This window comes from Chinchilla lanigera, unplaced genomic scaffold, assembly GCF_000276665.1.
Source record: "Chinchilla lanigera isolate Chin_1 unplaced genomic scaffold, ChiLan1.0 scaffold00093, whole genome shotgun sequence".
NCBI lineage: Eukaryota > Metazoa > Chordata > Mammalia > Rodentia > Chinchillidae > Chinchilla > Chinchilla lanigera.
In genome coordinates, this window is record NW_004955494.1 from 193338 (window position 1) to 214150 (window position 20813).

General features: G+C 41.3%; 1 protein-coding gene across 4 annotated transcripts; it reads right to left on the reverse strand.

The window, feature by feature from the left end:
- Positions 1–188: 188 nt before the first annotated feature.
- LOC106146740 (spermatogenesis-associated protein 31E1-like) lies at positions 189–2017 on the reverse strand. Of its 4 annotated transcripts, none has more exons than XR_001231298.1 (3): positions 1608–2016; positions 871–1001; positions 189–314 (listed from the first exon to the last, which is right to left on the reverse strand). XR_001231298.1 is itself a non-coding variant. In XM_013504928.1 (3 exons), exons 1-3 carry the CDS (start codon positions 1800–1802, stop codon positions 193–195), a joined length of 375 nt encoding a protein of 124 aa, XP_013360382.1. In that variant the 5' UTR covers positions 1803–1996; the 3' UTR covers positions 189–192. The 4 variants fall into 4 exon arrangements, 2 of the variants coding, with proteins under 2 accessions (XP_013360382.1, XP_013360381.1); XR_001231299.1 differs by lacking the exon at positions 1608–2016 and adding an exon at positions 1164–1395; XM_013504928.1 differs by having other exon boundaries at positions 871–928; positions 1608–1996.
- Positions 2018–20813: the final 18796 nt, after the last annotated feature.

The window sequence follows — 20813 nt, forward strand, 5'->3', positions numbered from 1 at the left end:
GAAGACAACAGGCACAAGGTATAGTCGGTAGGGGACAGGGACAGGAGGCCAGGCCGGCTGGACAGGGCAGGACAACTGCTGTTCATGACCCCCACAGTGACACACACACTGACTCCACAAAGCCCTAACATCCTTGGCTTAGTCACACCACACTCCGCCCTGCAGGGCCCTCCCCTGCTTAGCCCAGGTCCCTCAGGTCCCATCATAGCCCCTGGCAGGAGCCAGGCACGGAGAGAAGGGGAAAGTTACTGACCTACACAGGAGCAAAGCCAGGTGATCATTCCCCTCTCCTTCCTCTCCACCGTCTCTACGAGCTGAAAACAAGGGCAGAAAGGGTTACAGTAAGAAGAGAGAGGTCTGGGATCCCACAGGCGGCAGAAGGGAATGTCTCCTTGGGAAAACTGAGAAACTTAACCATGGAGCCCATGCACCACTGTCCAAAGCTGTGGAACCAGTGACACTGACACCAAGTCACACAGAGGCAGCACTGTATCCTTTACGAGGCGCCTCCATCCCCGCCAACCTCCATGTTCTTGATAACTTTCCTGTGGAGGAGAAGGGGCAGATCATCTCCAAGACGGATGTGCTACCGCCTCATGAGGCTGTTGTCACAGCTGCCCCTGGAGGTCCCACCAAGTCATCCAGCAGCACCGGCCCACAGAGACCCGCTCCACCTCTGCTGCACATCCCCCACCCCCTGCCTCTCACAGCCTTGTGCTAAGCACAGAGCCTGAGACATATCCCGGCTCTGCTTTCCCTCCAGCAGCCCCCTCTCAGGCCTCCCTCCTGACATCCTCAGGGAGGGAGGCTCTAACCACTCAAGGACCAGCAAAGTGAAGTCACCTCCAGGGCAGGAGAACCAAGCCTCACCTCTCAGAGCGCAGCTCCTCTTCCTGATCTTGCACCAGTCCTTCCTCACCATGTGGTACTGAGGGGCAGGAAAGAAAGACGGGCAGGGGTCCAATTCTCTCTCTTCTCCCTAGACAGTGCTACTGGTGTCCCTGGAGAGTGGAATTTTCTAATGTAGCCAATGAAGTTCATTTTTAAAGTGGCTGCTGCTTTCCCTCTTTGGAAAATGCAGATTTTCTAAGCAAGCTCTACCGTGCACAGCTCTCCACAGCACACGGTCTCAGCAGGCAGAGGCATCCATAGGCTCATCTCACCTGCACAGTGCATTCCTGAGGACACAGGTGATCCTAGGCTCTGTGGGAGACTCCAGGGCTCAGCACTGCCCGTGGATCAGCCCCACACACAGGACAAGGGTGGCCAGAGGAACTTGCAGCAAGAAGGGGCCCTAAGAACTAGTGTCCTGGGCCTGTCGTACTGCAGAGGCCTTCAACTCCCTTGGAAATCCAGTCCTTAATCACTGAAATACACTGTCTGATGTCACAGCGTCTGACTGAAGAAAAAGAAAGAAAGAAAGGAAAAAGGAAAAGAAAAAACCCTGCTTTAAAATGAAAAAACAAACCAAGGAAAAGAATGGTGCTGTAATGTTGCCTTTGACTTTCCCTGTCATGTTTCTCTCCCTCTGACTGGAAAAGCAGTAGCAAGAAGAGGAGAAGAAAGAGAGAATATTCGTTGTCGGGCCTGGCCTGAGGATCTCTCACCTTTCTGCAGCCTTTCTTCTTTCTCAGAGGAGGTGGTGGTGGTACTGGTGGATTATCCGGGAGGAAGGGCAGTAACAGGAGGAAGATCCCCAGTCCGCACGCGAAGGCCAGGATCATATCCATGGCCCACGTGGTGGAGCCGAAGTTTAGCCATGTGGCACTGACGCTCTTCTGAAGAGAGAGAAGCTTCTCCATCTGAAGTGCACTGTCGCGCTCAGGCAACTGAGCCCTGAGAGGACCCTGGCAGATCAGGGGGAGGGCCACAGGCCTATGTCACAGAGCTCCACTGTCCTCATCACGATGCCCCCTCTCCAGTGGGTGGCAGTTGGAAAGGCCCAAGAACCTGAGGCTCAGCCGCTGCCCCTCCCCCACTTCACACTGCAGCAGCCCCTCCCCCGGCTGTGCCTCCGGATCCTGCCTGCCAGCTGCTCCTGGCCAACCTGCACACCCAAACATTAATCTATTTTCTACCCTCCTCCCCTTCCTGCTGCTGCCTTGGAAATCCCTGTCTGAGCTCCATCCATTTCCTGATTATTGAAAATGTTTAATTTTCTTCGGAATTTTGTAAACAGGGTTTTTGTCACTTCCGTGCTTCCCCTTTATGGCTGCTACATTCCCACACCATATGATCAATCAAAGACTCATTAACAGTTTCTTTCAGCAAAGAAATACAAGACAGTAGATCAACTATGTTAACTGTCCTGTATATACATACATACAAAGTTTCTCATTTCCCTTCTCTTTTCCCACATCCCAGTTGCCCTTTACCCTTGAGCTTTATCCTTTCATTTCACAATGTCTATCATACCTCCGAGTTTTTATGAACTCTTTCAAGTTTTACATTAGTGAAACAATGCGGTGCTTGCACATGCGGGTCCGATTTATTTCACTTGTGAGTATGGTCTCTAGTTGTGACCATTTACCTGTAAAAGCTTCGACTTTATCTTTTCTTTGTAGCTGAGTAATATTCCATTATATAAAAGTACCACAATTTTTTTATCCAGTCCTCAGTGGATGGACATTTGGGCTGCTTCCACAATTTAGCAATTACAAATTGTGCTGCTGTGAACATAGATGCACATATATTGCTGTGATATGTTTTTAGATCTTCTGGGAAAATACCCAGCAGGGGAATAGCTGGGTTGAATGGGACCTCTAGACCTAGTTTTCTGAGGAATCTCCAAACTGATTTCCACAGTGGTTTCACCAGTCTGCATTCCCACCAGCAGTGGAGAAGGGTTCCTATTTCTCCACAGCCTCACCAGCATTTGTTATTGGTTGATTTCTTCATGTTAGCCATTCTTGCTGGGGTAAGGTAGAATCTCAGTGTTGTTTTAATTTGCATTTCTCGAATGACTAATGATGTTGAACATTTTCTCACGTATTTATTTGCCATTTGTATTTCCTTATCTGAGAAATATGTATTCATCTCAGCTGCCCATTTTTGGATTGGGTTTTTGATTTGGGGGGGGATGATATTTTTTAATTCTTTATATGTTCTAGATAGAAGTCCTTTGTCTGAGGGACAGTCACCTAAGATTTTTTCCAAGTTTGTGGGTTTTCTTTTTACTCTGCTGGTGATTTCTTTAGGTGTGCAGAAACTTTTCAGTAAGATGAGATCCCAGTTTTTGATTCTTTGAAGTGTTTTGCTTCGCCTCTGTAACTGTTGGTTCTCCCACATACTATTGTCCTGCATTAAATAGACGCAGACATATGACTAAGACTCCTAAGATAAAATATTTAGCTTTGTGAGTTTTGAATTAAAATGTTGTGTGATTTTTTCAATTAATTTCCGCATTCTTCAGCTAGAGAATCTTACAAATGAAATCACTATATTAAAAATTCATAAGACTGAACATGCAGAATTGAATGAATCCTCAAAGCACACACAGATAAGAAAGTGGCAAGAATGATGGAATATTTTGGAAAAAGGGGAAAGGTTTTGAGGGGCACTGTCTTTTACTGTGATAAACGTTTTTAACTTAAATGTTCACAATATAGTTCAAACCCACCTCTGTATGTGCTGGAAACTACCCCATTCACTGGGGATATGGCAGAGAGACAGACGAGCAGATACCAACTTTTATGGAATTTGAATTCTATTAGCAGTTAAGTGACAGTAAGCAAATACATGAACCAGACAGGGTCAGAGAGTAATTAGTTCCTTGAAGAAAATACACTTGTAGCACTGCTGAAGAATTGCTGGAGAACAAAATCTTGCTCCTCTAAACCTGTAGGAGAAGCTAAGGAGAAGGAAGGCTGGGAGAAACTTTCTCAAGTAGCAACACACAGGCTGAGGGGAAGGAAGACTATCATTTGTCTCTACAATACTCAGGATATTATCAAGCATAATTTTATTCACCCTCTTTCACCATTCCTTCAAACTTTATTCAAAGGGAGAATCTTCCCCTCAGAAAGAATAAAAATGTCAGTAGATCATATCAGTTTTGTTTTTACTCTTAAGAAGTAGATTATCCACATGGTAGGGTGGTTCACACCTGTAATCCCAGCACTCAGGAGGCTGAGGCAGGAGGATCACCGAGTGTTCAAGGCCAGCCTGGGCTAGAAAGTGACTTCAAGGCCAGTCTGAACTATGTACTGAAACCCTGTCTCAAAAAGACAAAAAAGTAATAATAATAATAAAAAGTAGGTTATCCTAAGATCACTTTAAGTCAAAAACCAGTCTTAAACTAGTCCAACATGGTATTATTAGGTAACTAGTAACTGCATCTTCCAACCCTCTAAAATGGGCTTAAGCAGAGGGAGAACCGAGGAGGAGCAGGAAGAGCCATACTTCGACCAGAACAAAAAGAATCTGCCTTTGTGCTTTCCCAGGACTGGAAAATGTTTAGTGATGACTTCTTCCTTCAGGGAAGTTTCCTAGTGGGCCCTCTTTCTGATAGTTCCCTCCACTGGGAAGAAAGCTGCTTACTCCTTTCTGATTCCTTCCTCAGCCCTTGAAATTTCCACGCCCTACAAGATATCCCTGGTAGTCAGGTCTCCAGGCACTTTCACATATATGTTCCCCCCATGTTTGAGCCCATTTGTGCTGAGACTGGGTGGTTATTAAAACAAGTTGTTCTGGAGGCTCTGAAGTCCAGGGTCAGGAGGCTGGCATAGTCATCATCTGATCAGAGCTGATCCCTGCTACAAAGAAGGCATGCTTGCTGTGTCTTCACATGCTCAGAAGGCAGAAAGACAAAAAGGGATCTAGCTAGTTTTCTCTGGACCTTTTAGAAGGGCCTAACACGAACTCAGATCACCCACTCATCATCTAAACACCTCCCGAAGGCCCCAACTGTTAATATCACAATGGCAGTTATACTGTCATACATACATTTTGAGAAATATTCAGGTTATGGGCTATACTTATGGGCTGTAGCTGCCTCCTAACCCCGTTCCCCATGGTTCTGATGTAGCCACACTCCCTGGGTTCTACCCCAAACTTTAGCCCATCGATCTGTCTCTTATCCTCTAATCCCCTAGGCAGAAGTAAGTACATTATGCCTCCCAGCTGAAGAAACAACAGGATAGGCTTGGTTATTGTTGCCATGGTAGCTCTGGATCACCACTAGCCTTGAGGGAGGAAGGAGAATTCTTGGTCTTGCTCAGTGGAATATAAGCTTGGATTTAGCATAGCTTTTTCAAAATATATATAGTCTCAAAAGCCTCCCTCCTAGACTGCCTCAACACTTTTGTTTCATCAAAGGGTTTTAAAAGTGTTTGAACAGGCTATGTCTAGTCCCTTTGAAAATTTGATATAGGAACTAGCAGGTACCTCACACCATTAAATATTTGGACCCAGTGGGGCATGGTGGCTCATGCCCATTACTCAGCACTTAGACAGTCTGAGGCAGGAAGATCAAAAATTTGAGTCCCACTGGGGCAACATAGTGATATCCTTTTTCAAAGTAAAGAAAAAAATTTTAAATGGGCTGTGATTGTAGTAGAGCACTCCTGAGTTGGATTCCTTGTACCACCAAAAGTAAATAAATAAATAAATAAGGGTTGGGGATTTAGCTCAGTGGCACAGCGACTGCTTGGCATCATGAGGTCGTGAGTTCGATTCCCGGTACTGGAAAAAAAACAAACAAACAAACAAAACAAAACAAATTTAAATAAATAAATAAAGGCAGGTGATAGAAATCTCATTGTTTATCATCTTGCAGTTTAAGAAGTAATATCAAGCTGAGTGTGGTGGCGCACACCCCTATAATCCCAGCACTGTTGGGAGGCTGAGGCAGGAGGATCATTGCAAGTTTGAGGCCAGCCTGGGCTACAAAGTGAGCTCAAGGCCAGCCTGAACTGCATAGCAAGAGCCTGTCTCAAAAAGACAAAAACAGACAAAAAGGAAAGAAAGAAGATCAAGAAACGGGTGTTGGTCCTGCAAGGAATTTTTAGTATTATCCTATTGTAATTGAAGGCCAACTGAGAGTAGCATGATGCCATTTATCTTTTTAAAAGGATTTTAGGGGGCTGGTACAGAGACAGTAGAATGGGGGGGGGGCAGCCAGGATGGAAGAGAACAGTCAGAGGCTACAGCATTACAGCATTTTAGTATCATTTACTAAAATATGAAGGACTGGGAGAATCATATATATATGGGAGAAAATCTGTTTGGGTCATGTTGCATTTGAGATGTCTGTTAGATATCTACGCTGAGACATGAAGTGAACAAATTGAAATGTAAGTCTGGATCTCAGTGAAGAGCTAAGGCTGGAGCAGCAGGTTTGGGAGTCATCAACACTTACATGGTATTTAAAGTCATTAAAAAAGATGAGATCATCCAAGGAAGGAATGTAGCTGGAGACAGTCAAGGAGCTGGAAGCCAGTCTTGCATCTTCAACTTTCTAAGGGATGAAAAGCAAAGGATCCGGCAAAAGAAATTTTGCTCAGACTAAAATTAAAGAGGTATCTCATCCTGAGCTCACACTCAGGAAAAAAAGGAAAAGGAAACAAAACAAATGCAGATGATAACACTCCCATATAAATTATGCTGAAGATATTCTACATCTCTGAGGTGATCTGCACCCAGAAATTATATGCCACGTGTTAAACGTGATCTAATGTTTAAGAGGCCTGTAGGTTGCGGGCCAGATCTGGCACGGTAGAATTATCACTGTTGAGGCTGACGTCTGTCTAGTTGTTTACTCACAGACAGTCTCAGAAGAGAAGGTCTACTTGTTATCCATCCACTCAACAAGATCCATTTCATTATTTTATGCTGTCAGACTCTAGACCAGGTGCATTCCCAGATGGTTTCTTGACAGAGATGCAAGTAGATATCTAGTTTAATCAATATAAGATAATGACCATTAATTTATACACGGTGCTGCTCTGCATCCCCACATACTACTCTAAATTCCTTAAGTATATTAATATTTTAATTCTCATGAAAATTTGATGAGATTCCAAGCTGATGCTGGAAGTGTTAAATGACCACATACATACAAAGGACTGAAGCTGAACCCCTTCTTCTCACCATCCCCAAAGTTCACTCAAACTAAATCAGAGTTCTAAATGTAAGAACTGCAATGACAAAGATCTGAGAAGAAATCATATGAGTAAATCTTAGGTAAGTCCTCCCTAGAAATGACACTGGAAGTACAAATGCCTAAGGAAAACAAGTAGATGAACTGGACTTCAAAATCAAAACTGTTTTTATGTCAACAAAGTGAAAAAAGTAACACATAATGAGAGACAATATTTGCAAATCACATATCTGTCCAGGAACTTTCAGTCAAAAGTTTAAATAACACAACTCAACAATAGATAAAAAAGCTAATCCAGTTAAGAAATGGGCAAAAGAATTGATAGACACTTCTCCAAAGATGATACAGAAAATGGCCAATAAGCATATAGAAACATGCTCCATGTTATTGATGTAAAAGGAAATATAAATCAAAACTACAATATATTACTTCACACCCACTGGATGGCTAAGGGTAAAAAGACAGACAGTAACAGATGTTGACAAAGGTATAGAGGAATCAGATCCATCACACACAGCTGATGCGATTTCGAAGCAGTGTTACCGTTTTTGAAAACTGCTTGTTGTACACTCCTTAAAATGCTAAGCACAGAGTTACAACATGATCCAGAGACTCTATTGCAGGTATACACCCAAGAAAAATGAAAAATATATGTCTTCATAGAAATTAGTATTCAAAACCGGGTGTGGTGGTGCATGCCTGTAATCCCAGCACTCGAGAGGCTGAAGCAGGAGGACTGCTGTGAGTTCAAGGCCAGCTTGGGCTGTATAGTGAGTTCAAAGCTAGCCTGAACTACATAGCAAGAGCCTGTCTCAGATAAAAAAAAAAAAGGTAATATTCAAAATGTTCACACAAGCATCATTCACAATAGCCCTCCAAAGTGGAGACAACCCAAATTTCTACTAATGGATTAATGGGTAAATAAATCATAGTACATATCCAAAACAATATTATTTAGCAGTGAAAACAAGTGGAATGATGATGGCTGAATTGTGTGTTATATGAGTTGCATCACAACACAACTGCTTAAGAAAATCACAAGTGGGCCGAGGAGATAGCTCAGTGGCACAGTCTCTGCCTGACAAGTGCAAGGTCCTGAGTTTGATTCTTGGTACCAAAACAAAATGAAAAAAAAGAAAGAAAGAAAATCACAAGCATATCCAAAAGATAGAGAGGGCTTACCTCTAAAGGCTTCTTAGTGGTCAAATTTGGGAAAATGTGAATATTAAAATAAAAAATAATACAAATAAAAGAAATCAAGTGAGGTAGGTACTGATGCTTCCCTCACACTACAGTAAGGAAATGCACGTGCAGCAGAAGGGACTTCTCATTGCCACAGCTGGGTTTTCACTCACTGCAGAGCATGCTCCTGCACAGCCTGCCGTCTTCACCATTACACTACGCTGTTTTCTCTGAGACCATTAACACTGCACAGAACAGGGTGAGATACACAGAAGCAAGGAGAGAAGAAGGTGGATTTGGGAGGTCTTACAAGATGATTCCCTGCCTAACTTGAGTCGTGAATTTTACACAGGCTCTAGCGAGGCACTTAGGGGTGAAAAGGGAAGGGAATACACTCAGGGAAAAGATTAGGACAGGAAAATGCACAGGGAGAGAGAGATCTTCAGGTAGGAAGAAAAAGATAAAGAAATATGATATGAGCAGAAGGAGAAGACAGACACCAAAAGGTGGTGCCATAGAGTAGGCGTTAGCCTGGGCTGGTGACCTACAGAAACATGAGCTAATAATGCAATACTGTCAACTCAAAGTTTGTCATAATTATGCAGCAATGGGAAATGAAGTTCTCTTTACCAAATTCTCTGAAGTCTGCAGTGTAGATGGTTGACTAGTTCACAAACGTACAGAAAGACAGACTGTATTGGTTGCTTCCTCCTTATTCCCTAATATTTAGATGAAAATTTAAGACAGTTTTGCAAGTAGTTTTGTTATCTGGATGGCTGGGTATGATGCTGGCATTCGTGGATTTTAACTTGGAAATGTTATCCTCGCTTAGAGTCTAATAACATAAAGTATGTATCTTTCTATCAAGCTGTGTGCTAATTATTTCACCTTACCTTATTCTCACAACAAACAATACGAATTATGAAATAAATTTATGTTCAGAGAATGTAAGTGACTTCTCTAAGCTCAGTAGAGGAAGATTTTCTAAGTAGAATTAGACATTTTCACTCTAAATCCTGTGTTCTGTCCTTTACATATCAGTGTCATCCAATTTACCACACTGTGTGCATGTGTTCGTGTGTGTGTGTGTGTGTGTGTGTGTGTGTGTGTGTGTGTGTGTGTGTCCCTCTCCAGACAGCCCTGCTGGACTCAAAAAAGGAGAGAAACACTGCAGGAGAATAATTCTGAAACAACACACCAAGTTTACTTCATACTGGTTCCATTTTAAATTGCTGTAAAATATTTATGTAATGATTATTATTTATGTATTTATCTTTGTAATTGAAGTTTAATCAAATATTTTTACTCTTAAGCATTATGAGTTTTTCCATATTCCCATATTTTCTTATATCTGAGGGTCCTAAAACTTTGCCATTGTAAAACCAAACAATTTCTTATGCAAAATGGTAAGGATTCTCTAGGTCCTTATTTATCATTTGATATTTTTATGCTTTTTAATTTATTTTTTATACTTCAGAGTCTCTTTCCACACTTATGGAAGGAGCTTCTTGTGCTTACAAATAAAGAGAATAGTCAAGCATTTTTTAAAAGAATGTTTATTTAGTTAGTTGTTTCATTTTGTTTTTTGTTTGTCTGTTTTTTTGTTTTTTTTTTTTAAACAGGGTCTTGTTATGTTGTTCAGGTTGGCCTTAAAATCACTATGTAGCCCAGGCTGGCCTTGTATTTGTGATAATCATCTTGCCTCAGCCTCCCAAGTGCTGGGATTATATGCATGCCACCAAACCTGGCTAAGAACATAAGTTTATTTTCCTAATCTTGTAAATCATATTTATATGTTTGATATATTGTCGTTGTACATTTTTGTGGAATGCATATTTGTGAGTACACTTCAAGGTGAGGAAAAATGTCTGAAAATGTCTGAACAATGAATGTTAATTGTGATCACCTCTGGGTAACAAAAGATTTTTCTAATGATCTGTTTTCCACCTTTTCTGCAATAATCACATATTACCAATCACATATTACTAGTTTCAAAACTGATAAATTGTGATATTGCTGCAGTCTCAATTTGTGCCCCCAAATTCACCTGAAGTGTGAATATGTTTCAGGTCATGATTAAGTCCTGAGGCTGGATTAGCCTTCACGAGTGAGGATGAGGGAGCCCTAATGCCTTTTGCCTATTTGCCATTTCTGCCCTTTCATCTCTGCTGCCTTGGGATGGAACTGACCCTCACCAAAGAGGGAACCTTACCAGTGCAGTGAGCTTGGACTTCCCAGCCTTCAGAACTACAATGTTACAGATGGCAATTTCTCATAAATTGCCCAGTGTCATATATTTTGTTATAGCAGCAGGAACGGGCAGAGACAAACATATTTAAGGAGCAGCAAATAACGCTATCTGCATATTAGCCTGTAGGAAGCTTTGATTTGAGACTAGTAAGGATAGGTAGAGGAGGGCAGAACTGGTCTCCATATTCAAGGTCCTGCGAATATACAGAGCTGTGTACTAATCTTCCACAGAGTTAATTACTACAGTGCTCTTGCAGACCCTACACATGAATGGATCCAATGAAATCTTTCAGTACATCTGCCTGACCCCTCCCCACAGATGCACTGTTCATCACCAGCAACTCCATCTTGTCACCATCATCACAACCTGAGGACCGGACCCTCCGCTCTCACCCTGCCGATATGAACACTGAGGCACCGTCAAGGTAACGCCTTTCTGAAAGTCGTCATGTAAATAGAAGGCAGAAAGAATTAGCATTTAAACTTAGATCCTGATGTCAAGACATTGTAACACACTCGCTATGCGCCTTCTGCCCTTTGATTTGGTTCCTCTCAGCACTAGTTTCATGCTTGCAAACATCTTAATTTCCAAAATAAAGGTCAAGCTCAAGCTATGTTCTCCCACTCCTGAACCTGTGCTGGCTTGTGAGAACGACGTCTGCAGAAGGCTGAGTGTAGCCCGCTTACAAGGTTGATTCTCCCTTGTGCCTTGGGAATTGGTGAGCAGGAGGACATCTGGTTGTGATTAGGCACACTTGACTGACATATTCCAAGCAGATTCTGGCCACATAGGATTCCCTACATTTGTGGAAACTTCATAAAATTCAAATCAAAGAAAAAGGAAGCTTCTCTGATGTTTTGTCAACTTTACCTCTGGGGACAGGATTACAACTGGTTGCTACAGGACCAGCTGGTCAGGAGAAACTAGGATGGAAAGCCCACCTACTTTAGAGCGTGACAACATCAAAAACAAGCACAAGGCTGAGATGAACCAACACTGTGAGTCAAAGACAGCAACCACGGGGCCAGACCAGGCTGGAGGCCACAAGCCAAGGGCAGAGTCCTCCCTGGGAAGCCTGTTCACTTTCCAGATTGGATGCACGATAGCAGCGACTAAACAGTGTCTGGAGTTAAAATAAGCGAAGATATGTAAATAGATAGCATAGGAAAGCAGAGGAAAGCGTCTCCAGGTTTCGTTTTGTTTTACGCAAAGGAGTATGTTGTTGATTTCAGGACTGGGACTGGTTGCCTCGAACTCTGCGGTTTTCAGATCCTTCTTGATGTGAGAGAACCAGAGCTTCCTGTCAGCACCTCATCAGAGCAGGGCAGGGCTCATGACAGGCACTATGGGCATCTGTCTGCAACTTCTGGGGGGCCCCATTCTACCTCAGCACTTTTGGGGCCCCAAAGTGTTGTTTCACAATGCAACCCCTATATCTGAAGGATGTTATGTTCCTTACAGCCAAAGTACTACACAGCACCTCTCTCTTACCCTACTCCAGCTTCTTTTAAAAAAATGGTTAAGACTTCATAGTTTATATGTTTCTCCTTATCAACACCTGTAAATACTTTAATTTACCATAGCTCTTTGATCGTTTCTCACAAGGTGTTCATTAGCATTCATCTTCTGATTCTTCAAAGAACTGATTCAAAGAATATTTGTTGAATGCAGTGTAAGGTCTGAATCATTTAAACACAGGCTTCAATTTCACACATTTCCCTGTGTCTTGTAGGAAACTGTGCTGTTCTTTCAATGGATAAGGGCCATGCTTCCTTTGACCTCCACATCCCCCATGTAGTGGCACAAAGGAAACGTTTGTTCACTGTCTGACGTGAGTAGCTTTTCTTTTTCTGGATAATCTTGAAGAGTCAGCACACATTTTACTGCAGAAGCTATCAATACTTTGTTCTTTGAGGAGGCTGAACTGACAAGTCTTTACGTCAATTCTATGATAGCAGAAACAGTAAAACGTGCATCTGGGCTGAGAATGTTCAGGAGAAGCAGGAGTGCAACTTCATGATCCCCCTCATATATTATTGGGATGTCTGTGCACATGGTGTGTGTACAGAATTGTTTGTAGTCTTTCATGTAGGGACCCTTGAGATCTGGCCTCACTGACTAAAGGTCTGTGGAGATTTTTCGAAAGAAAAAGATTACTGAAAAACTCAACAACAATGATACATGCAATAAAAATGTTTGCTATACCGATAAAGTATTGTGCTATGATCCACATAATCATAAGTCACAGGCTTTATTGGTTTTTCTGGTTTTTCTCCGGTACCGGGAACCGAACTCACGACCTTGCGCTTGCCAGGCAGGCGCTTTGCCGCTGAGCTAAATCCCCAGCCCAAGTCACAGGCTTTAACTTCATAAATGCCACTCTTTTCCCAGCTTCTTTATGGATTCCTCAATTACAGTACAGAGGATGAGGTAGAATCTCAATGCCTTCCACTTCTAAATCTCTGGAATGACTATTTTTCTTTTCCATTTGAAACTTTCCAGCAAACAGGACAAGTCAAAGGTTAGCAACGGGGATCGTTCTGAGAAATGAGTCATTCAGGAATTCCGTCATTATGTGAACATCACAGCATGCATTTACACGAACCTGGAGGGCGTAGGTGGATTGCTCTACGTGGCCCCTTAATGCAATTAGAGACTCAGTAAACACCAGATGTGTGAGGCTGCTGCTGGCATAACACAGCAGACTATTTTACGACAAACATTTGTTATAAGTAGGAGGACACTCTAACATGACAATGGGAAGTGTGCTATACTAAACACATAAACATAGTCATTGATTATCATTATCAAGTATTATGTGGAGTGCATAATTGTATTGTTATGTTTTTATATGACTGGCAGTGCAATAGGTTTGTTTACACCAGCCTCACAGCAAACGCCTGAGAAGGTCACTTCCCCACAGCCTCTCTAGGCAAGAGGAATTTTCCAACTCCATTATAATCTTATAAGACCATTGTTGTATATGGTTCATGGTCAGTTTAAAGGTCATTATGTAGCACATAACTGTAGCCTTCTTGTATCTGATTCCTAAAGGACTGAATGGACCCAAGTTTTAGTGCCCCAAGAAATTTGTCAGCAGCACAAAAAGCCAATAATCTCAGAAAGTCCTGATCCTTTGTTTTATAAAAACTACAGGATCCCTAGAAGGACTAAATCCATCTTACCCTCAAATAGCCAGGTATGGTGGTTCATGCATGTAATCCCCACACCCAGGAGGCTGAGGCACAAGGATCGCTGTAAATTCGAGGCCAATCTGGGCTATAAAGTGAGTTCAAAGCCAGCCGGAACTGCATAGTGAAACCCTGTCTCAAAAAGATGAAACAAGAAAAACTTATGCTTTATCTCTAATTTAAACCTATTATGATGACATGGGAGTGACTTCATATTTTTTTAAAAAAATATTATTACCTTGAGTAAAATAGAGAATTAATAGTATTATATATTTTATCTTAGTCTATCAAATGGCTTCCAAAACTGGCTTAATTTACAAAAAATAAAAATAAAAGTCCTCAAAGAACTGGCTCCCTGCCACTGTCCCCTGTCACCCCAGCACTGGGTTCCCATCAACATAATCCAGGACAAGTCTTATTTATAGTTATATGATGTGTCAGTTAGCCCAGCTCACTGAAGTTCAAAATGAATTCAGCTGCTCACTGCTAAAGCTCAGTCTCAAAAGCTTTTATCTGTCACTAACACCAGTCATTCAGACCACTGAAACTTAGATTCATTACATATTTGTGACAAAAGCCAACCCCAGCAGAAGCCAGCAGAAGCCAACAGAAGCCACATCCTGGCTGATTCAGTCTTACAACTCTGATCTGACTTCAAAGACTTAGTTCTTTTACAACTCTCTCCCTGCTTGTCCTGGTAATTTTTTTAAATCTCAAGATTACCCCCTCTTTGCCTGAACAAATCACACAACAGTAGCCAGTGATAGAGGTTCCAGGTATTCAAGAATTCAGAAAAGAGGCCATAGTGACATTCAAAAATGTCAAGTCAAATAAATTGTTATCAAAGATGGATGGAAACTCTCCAAACATCCAGGCTCTAACTAGCAAGATTTGCAGCAAAACATTATAAGTAGATGGAGCCAGACAATAGGCTGATTCCATTTTAGAATTCTCTCAGGACCAGGGCCAAGTAGGACCTATTGGTTTTTGATGATAGCCACTTTTAGCTCTTAACCGTTTTGTACTCCTCTGACTGGTATCTGTTGAAAGGTAAAGTTCTTGGGGCCGGGGATATAGCTCAGTGGCACAAGCACCTGCCTAGCAATGCAAGGTCCTGAATTTGAGTCCCAGTACCAAAAAAAATAAAGTTTTCCAATGTTTAGCCCCTAGTTTCATGTATCCTTTACACTCAGCAGACAGATACACATCTAGACCTCTGTATCTAGGTATTCAATAAATTCTCATTAAAATGCAAAAGAGACATGCAGTAGTCATTGCTTTCTAGTAACAACAGGCAACATGAAGATTTGGTGTCATATCAGGGAACCAGCAAAAATCACCCAAGTATCCGGAGGTGTGAGAATATCAACCGACACGGCGGCTTCTAGCAGCCACACTTGCAGGCATGGAATGATTCTTTAGCATTAAGAAAAGTCATCTCATTAATTTTAATAACATAATCGGTTCAGGTGTTCAACAAATATGTAGTAAGTGCCTACCATTTGCCAGTAGGGAGCAAGACCAATGCAAATCCCTGTCCTCGTGGGTTTTGTATTACAGAGATGGAAATAAACAGTAAGCAGAATAAATAGTCACACTGGACAGTGATAGTGCAAGAGGAACAAACAGGATGGGAAGACTGCAGTTTAGGTAGATAACAATGACAGTGTCCAGAAGAAGTGAGGGGGTGAGCCAGGCACGTATCTGGAGTCAAACAATCCCGGGCCAGAGATCACCAAGGGCCAAGGCTCTGAGAAGCGGCAGATGTGGCAGATTCAAGAACATCAAGAAGCCAAAGTGGAGGAGGAAGCATGAGGAGGCAGAGCAGCAACAGACCTCAGACGTGGGAGGGACAAAATCAGAGAGGACATTGAGTACATTCTGCAAACTTGGGCTTCTTCTCCAGGAGGAAAGGCAAATGGAGACAGTATGACATGATAAGAGAGATATGACATGATAATTGTTGTATTTTTAAAGGGTCCTGCTTTAGTGGCTGCTTTGTTAAAAGTAGACCAAAAGCAAAGGAGAGTAGAAGCTGTAAAACCAGTTGAGAGGCCATTGCCATCATCCAATCAAGAGATAATAGTGGCTTGCTGCAGACTATAGCAACAGAGGTGATAATGAGTGGAAGACTTATAGATTCATTTGAAAGCCTGACAACCCTAACTCTTAACTCTAGCTTTCCAAACCCCTGGGTCAAGTTCTGACTGTCAACAGACTGAAGTAAAGAGCAGCTTGCTACATGTCAAACCACACCCAGGGCGTGTTATTTATGAGTGCTGTAGGTAAATAGTTTGGCATCTCAATTGCAGAAGGTAAAAAAATTTTGTCTAGAGCAACTGGAAGAATGGAGTTGTTACATACTAAAGCAAAGCAAGGGCAAAGATGGTGAGCGTGTCAGAGTGGCAGACAGAGAAGATAGGAGCCTCAGTTTTGACTGTGATAAGTCTGAAATAAAAAAGACTCCCAGTCTTCAGCCAGACCACCCTGAACACGCTTGATCTTGGAAGCTAAGCAGGGTGAGGCCTGGTTAGTACTAGGATGGGAGAAAAAACTCCTATTTGGATATATAAAAAAAGAGACAAAAACAGACACGAGATTCAAGCTGAAAATAAGACCACTTTGATCTTTCTCCTTAGATGCAGAGCCTGAAATGGAGTTTTTTTGCAAGTGATGTTTTGAGGTCTCAATTCCAGGAGAAAATTGCAAGCAAGAAAGAGATAAAGTCATGGGTAGGGGAGTAAGATGCGTGTGTAATGGTTTCGTAATTAATATAGAATATCTTTGATACCATAGATTCAACCAAAACAAAGAAGCCGGACAGACATCATCCTGGATCAGAATTAGCCAAAAGCCTCCACAAGGAAAGTGTGGAGCAATCTCCCCGACTTCTTCTGGGGCAATGGCTCCCTTCAGCCCAAGAACAATCCTTGGGAACAGAGAACAGCGGGTGGCCATGAGTACATCAATTCTGTCGCGTGAGAAGAAGAAAGGTGCACCAAGAGTCATCCACCCCTTGCACCTCTGAGATCTTCCTGATTTTCTCACATTAGGTTTGCTCCATCTGTTCATAGTTTCACCAGAATTCTAGTTGGCTGAAATTCCTGGAGAAATTTACAAGGAGAGGTTGCATGAAGCAAACTACATAGACCCTTCACTGCTACAGCTGGTCATGAGGCTACGACTATTATTACACATCATGCACCTCTTCATCATTCACTCCAGAATTGTTTTATATTTAGTTAGCACTGAATGCTGGTTAAATAGCTTTTCTAAGAAGGGTCCCAGATTCTCATGCCTGAGAGATGTAAATCCTGATTGCCAAACCCTTATAAGCAGTGTGAACTGTTCTTGCCCATTTATAGTAGGTCTGCCCCAAGACACGACCCAGCAGTCACAGGAATGCATCCTGTACTCCTCCCCACCCCTATTTCCACATGGTGATCATGTTCAAGTACTCCTACAACATGCTGACTCTTCTCCTTTCCTCCTGGTTTTCTGGGACTAGACTATAAAATGACAAGGTGGCAGCTGTAACATTAGTAGGACTTTTCTTGTATTCTTTTCTGCAAGTGTTTCTGGCTCTGGGGACCAAGACCTGTGTGCCTGTAGAACCTAAGTTGAACGGCTGGGAAACACACATTCCCCTAGTGGGTTCCTAGACAATGGGGTGAACCGAGCTACTTGGACTTCCGAAACTCCTGGCTTCCTGACCGTGTCTCCTTGTGTCAGACACATTGTATAAAGTCATGGCCTCAGCAGATTCCATATTTGAAAAGCAGCAACACACCCTGGCAAAAGCTCAGCTCTAAGTAGGCGCACAGCTGCATGATGAAAAGGTCATTTCAGGGCTCTCTGGTTGGTAGCCTCCAGGTGGTATGGGTGGTGTCTCGAAGTGCGGGAGGATGTAGCATAGAGAAAAGGATGAGTGTACAGCCTGGATACACATATTCAGCTAAGGATACACATAAAAGTCCAGAAAGCTTTTATGGCTGTAGTTTAAAAAAAAAAAAAAAAAATCTGTCCTCTCCTGTGACTTTAATTCTGAGATTTCTGAGAATCAAACCATGAATCTATCCTGTGAGTAGCTGAATTACAATGCCACATCAACTGACAGCCTTTAAAGATCTCTTGAAAAGGGGCATTAATCAGGACAAAATGGAGCATAGAAAACTGTGACGGAGACATTCAGGTAGATTCCAATAAAGCTAGATACATGACCCCTGAATTCTGCCACACCTTCTTTACCTACAGAGGCTGTTCTCTCTCCTTTGTTTGAGACTGATCACTTCTTGTCTGCAGAACCTGTAAGAAAATCACTTCAAGTAATTTCCTTATAAGACATTGCTGATCCTGCTAATGACCTTCCTCCACCCCTTGTGTTGCCTTTGAACATGTAACCTGACTCAAGTCCCAGCATGTCCAAGAGGGTGAGGCACAAACTGTGACCCATGAGGAGGTGTGCTACACCCCAAAATCTCTGGGAGGATTGCTGAATCAAAGGGTGCACATGTCAATAAGTTTGATATTGTCAACTTACCCTCCGTATGTATTTTCCTGTTTTCTGCTCTCACTGGCAGTGTTTCCCCCGTAGCCTGGCACAAGCTCATGTATCCCAAACCTTAGAGATTTTGCCAAATGGAGAGTTTAAAAATGATATTTCAGCAGAGTTTCAATTTGCATTTCCCTTATTGTAAGTTAGTTATGTTTCTTCTACGTAAGAAGAAGCCTTTTATATTTTTCTATGAATCACATACTCCTATTACTTCCCTTTTTTTCTTTTTAGCTTTCTTGATTTCTTCCCTATTGTTTTTAAGATCTCCCTATACAATGAAGATTAAATTTTTGTCATTACAAGTGTTTGTTTTCCTAACTGGGTTTTTTTCTTTTCTTTTCTTTTCTTTTCTTTTCTTTTTTTTTTTTTTTTTTTTTTTAAGATCTCCCTATACAATGAAGATTAAATTTTTGTCATTACAAGTGTTTGTTTTCCTAACTGGGTTTTTTTCTTTTCTTTTCTTTTCTTTTCTTTTCTTTTCTTTTTTTTTTTTTTTTTTTTGTGTGTGTGTGATTTTCTTGTAAAGTTTTACCATGCAGAACTTTTTTACCTATCAATTTGTTGATGGTTTAAAATATTTTCTATGCTTCAAGATTCTGAAAGAATCCACATCCTTCCATTTTTTGCTACCAGTTGTGTTTCATTTCCAATGTTAAAATATTTCCTACATACAGGGTTTATCTTGGCTTATGATTTCAGGTATGGTAACATTTTTTCAGATAGCTTCCCTGCTATCTTAGCATCAGTTGCTGAATTTTCCTCTGATTTGAGATATTACTTTTAGCTATACTGAATTTATACTACATTACCATTTGTATATGGTCTGCTGTTTGGGTTATCTATTCTGAATATAAATTCACATACACTTTAAAATTATTGAGGTTCACATCATGTAATACTAGCTACTCAGAGACTGAGTCAGGAGGATAACAAGTTCAAGGCCAATCTGGACAATTTGCTGAGATCTTGTCTCAATGTAAAAAAATTAAAAGGGCTAGAAGGTCATGGTAGTACACGCCTATGATCTCAGTACTTGGAGGCTGAGACAGGAGGTTCTCCACAAGTTCAAGGCCAGCCTGGGCTACTTAGTGAGTTGAAGGACAGCTTGAACTACATAGAAAGACCCTGTCTCAAAAAAATTTGTAAAATATAAAAATAAAAAAGACTGAATATGTAGCAGAGTATATGTAGTAGTATATGTAGTAATATAGGGATCAGTTTCTCTTATTGCAAAAAACTGAAGCTCCTTCTATATTTTAGTATTTGATAAAGTTTTACCTACCTTCATTGTTTCTTTTCTTTCTTTCTTTCTCTCTTTCTTTTCTTTTTTCTTTTTTTTTTTCTCTTCATTCAACTTCCAGGACAGCTGGGTGTGGTAGAGCACATCTGTAATCGCAGTGCTCAGGAGACTGAGGCAGGAGGATTGCTGCAAGTTTGAGGTCACCCTGAGTACTGCTAAGCACATTCAAAGCCAGCCTGCACTGCATAGTGAGACCCTTCCTCAAAACAAACAAAATTTCCAGGACAACCTTTGAGTCTTTTGCTTATTGGTGTAACTGAAAAATATAGTGAATGTTTAAGTTTAAGGAAATTATTATGATAAAGGACATTACCGTTAATCTCCTCAAGTACTCTCACTTCAAATACACTTATTTCATTAATGTTGCCACTTTCTGAAGCAGTTCTGGAAGGCCTGCTTCCTGAGTGGTTTTAGGTGTGCTGTTGTGACTGCCTCGATGTCCTGAACAGATTCAAAACATTTACCTTTCACGGTCATTTTGACTTTGGGGAACAAACAGAAATTGCACAGTGCCAGATCCAGCAAATAAGGTGGATGAACACACAGCATAATGATTTTATTTGACAGAAACTGCATTAAATATTTTGAATTGATTCAGGAACTGCTTCAGAAAAAGGCAAGAACAATAGCACAAGTGCACTGGAAGCAAAGGAGAATATTTTGACAGCAATTAATGGCAATTTGCCTTTTGCAATAATAATTTTTTAAATTTCATTTAAACATTCACTCTTGTATCACACCTCATTGATATACTCTTGTGTTGTTGAATACTTCTATTACTAAATATTTTTTGAAAAACAACTATTAAAATTTTTTCAACATTCATTGCAAAGGATTACATGAATTGGAGAGGATCATAAATCCTTAAGACTTACTACTATGGTAAATTATATTAATGAGTTTCCTAATGTTGAATCAACCTTAAATTCCTAGATTAAACTCCAGTTGCTAATGATATAATGTTTAATGTGCTGCTGGGTTTTGTTTCCTAATACTTTAATGAGAATGTTGTATGCTCAGGTGAGGTTGGTTGTAGTTTTCTGTTATATGCAACTTTTGTCATCTCAGTCTTCCTGGCTATCCCACTGATATTTGCAAAGTGGTTAAGTGTTCTGGGTGTGATCAGAGATTATCATCTAATAATAACAATTAATTTATTTAAATATACTTTTCCATCTGCCTGGCAAGCATAAAATCTTTTGCTTTTACTCTTTTTTCTTAAATGTTCTTGGCCG

Excerpts from the sequence above, each read along its gene's own strand:
- LOC106146740 (XM_013504927.1), bottom strand. The coding sequence starts at position 1,802 with ATGGAGAAGCTTCTCTCTCTTCAGAAGAGCGTCAGTGCCACATGGCTA. Across the intron at positions 929-1,607 it reads AGAAGAAAGGCTGCAGAAAG|TACCACATGGTGAGGAAGGA; the intron begins GTGAGAGATCCT and ends CCTGCCCCTCAG.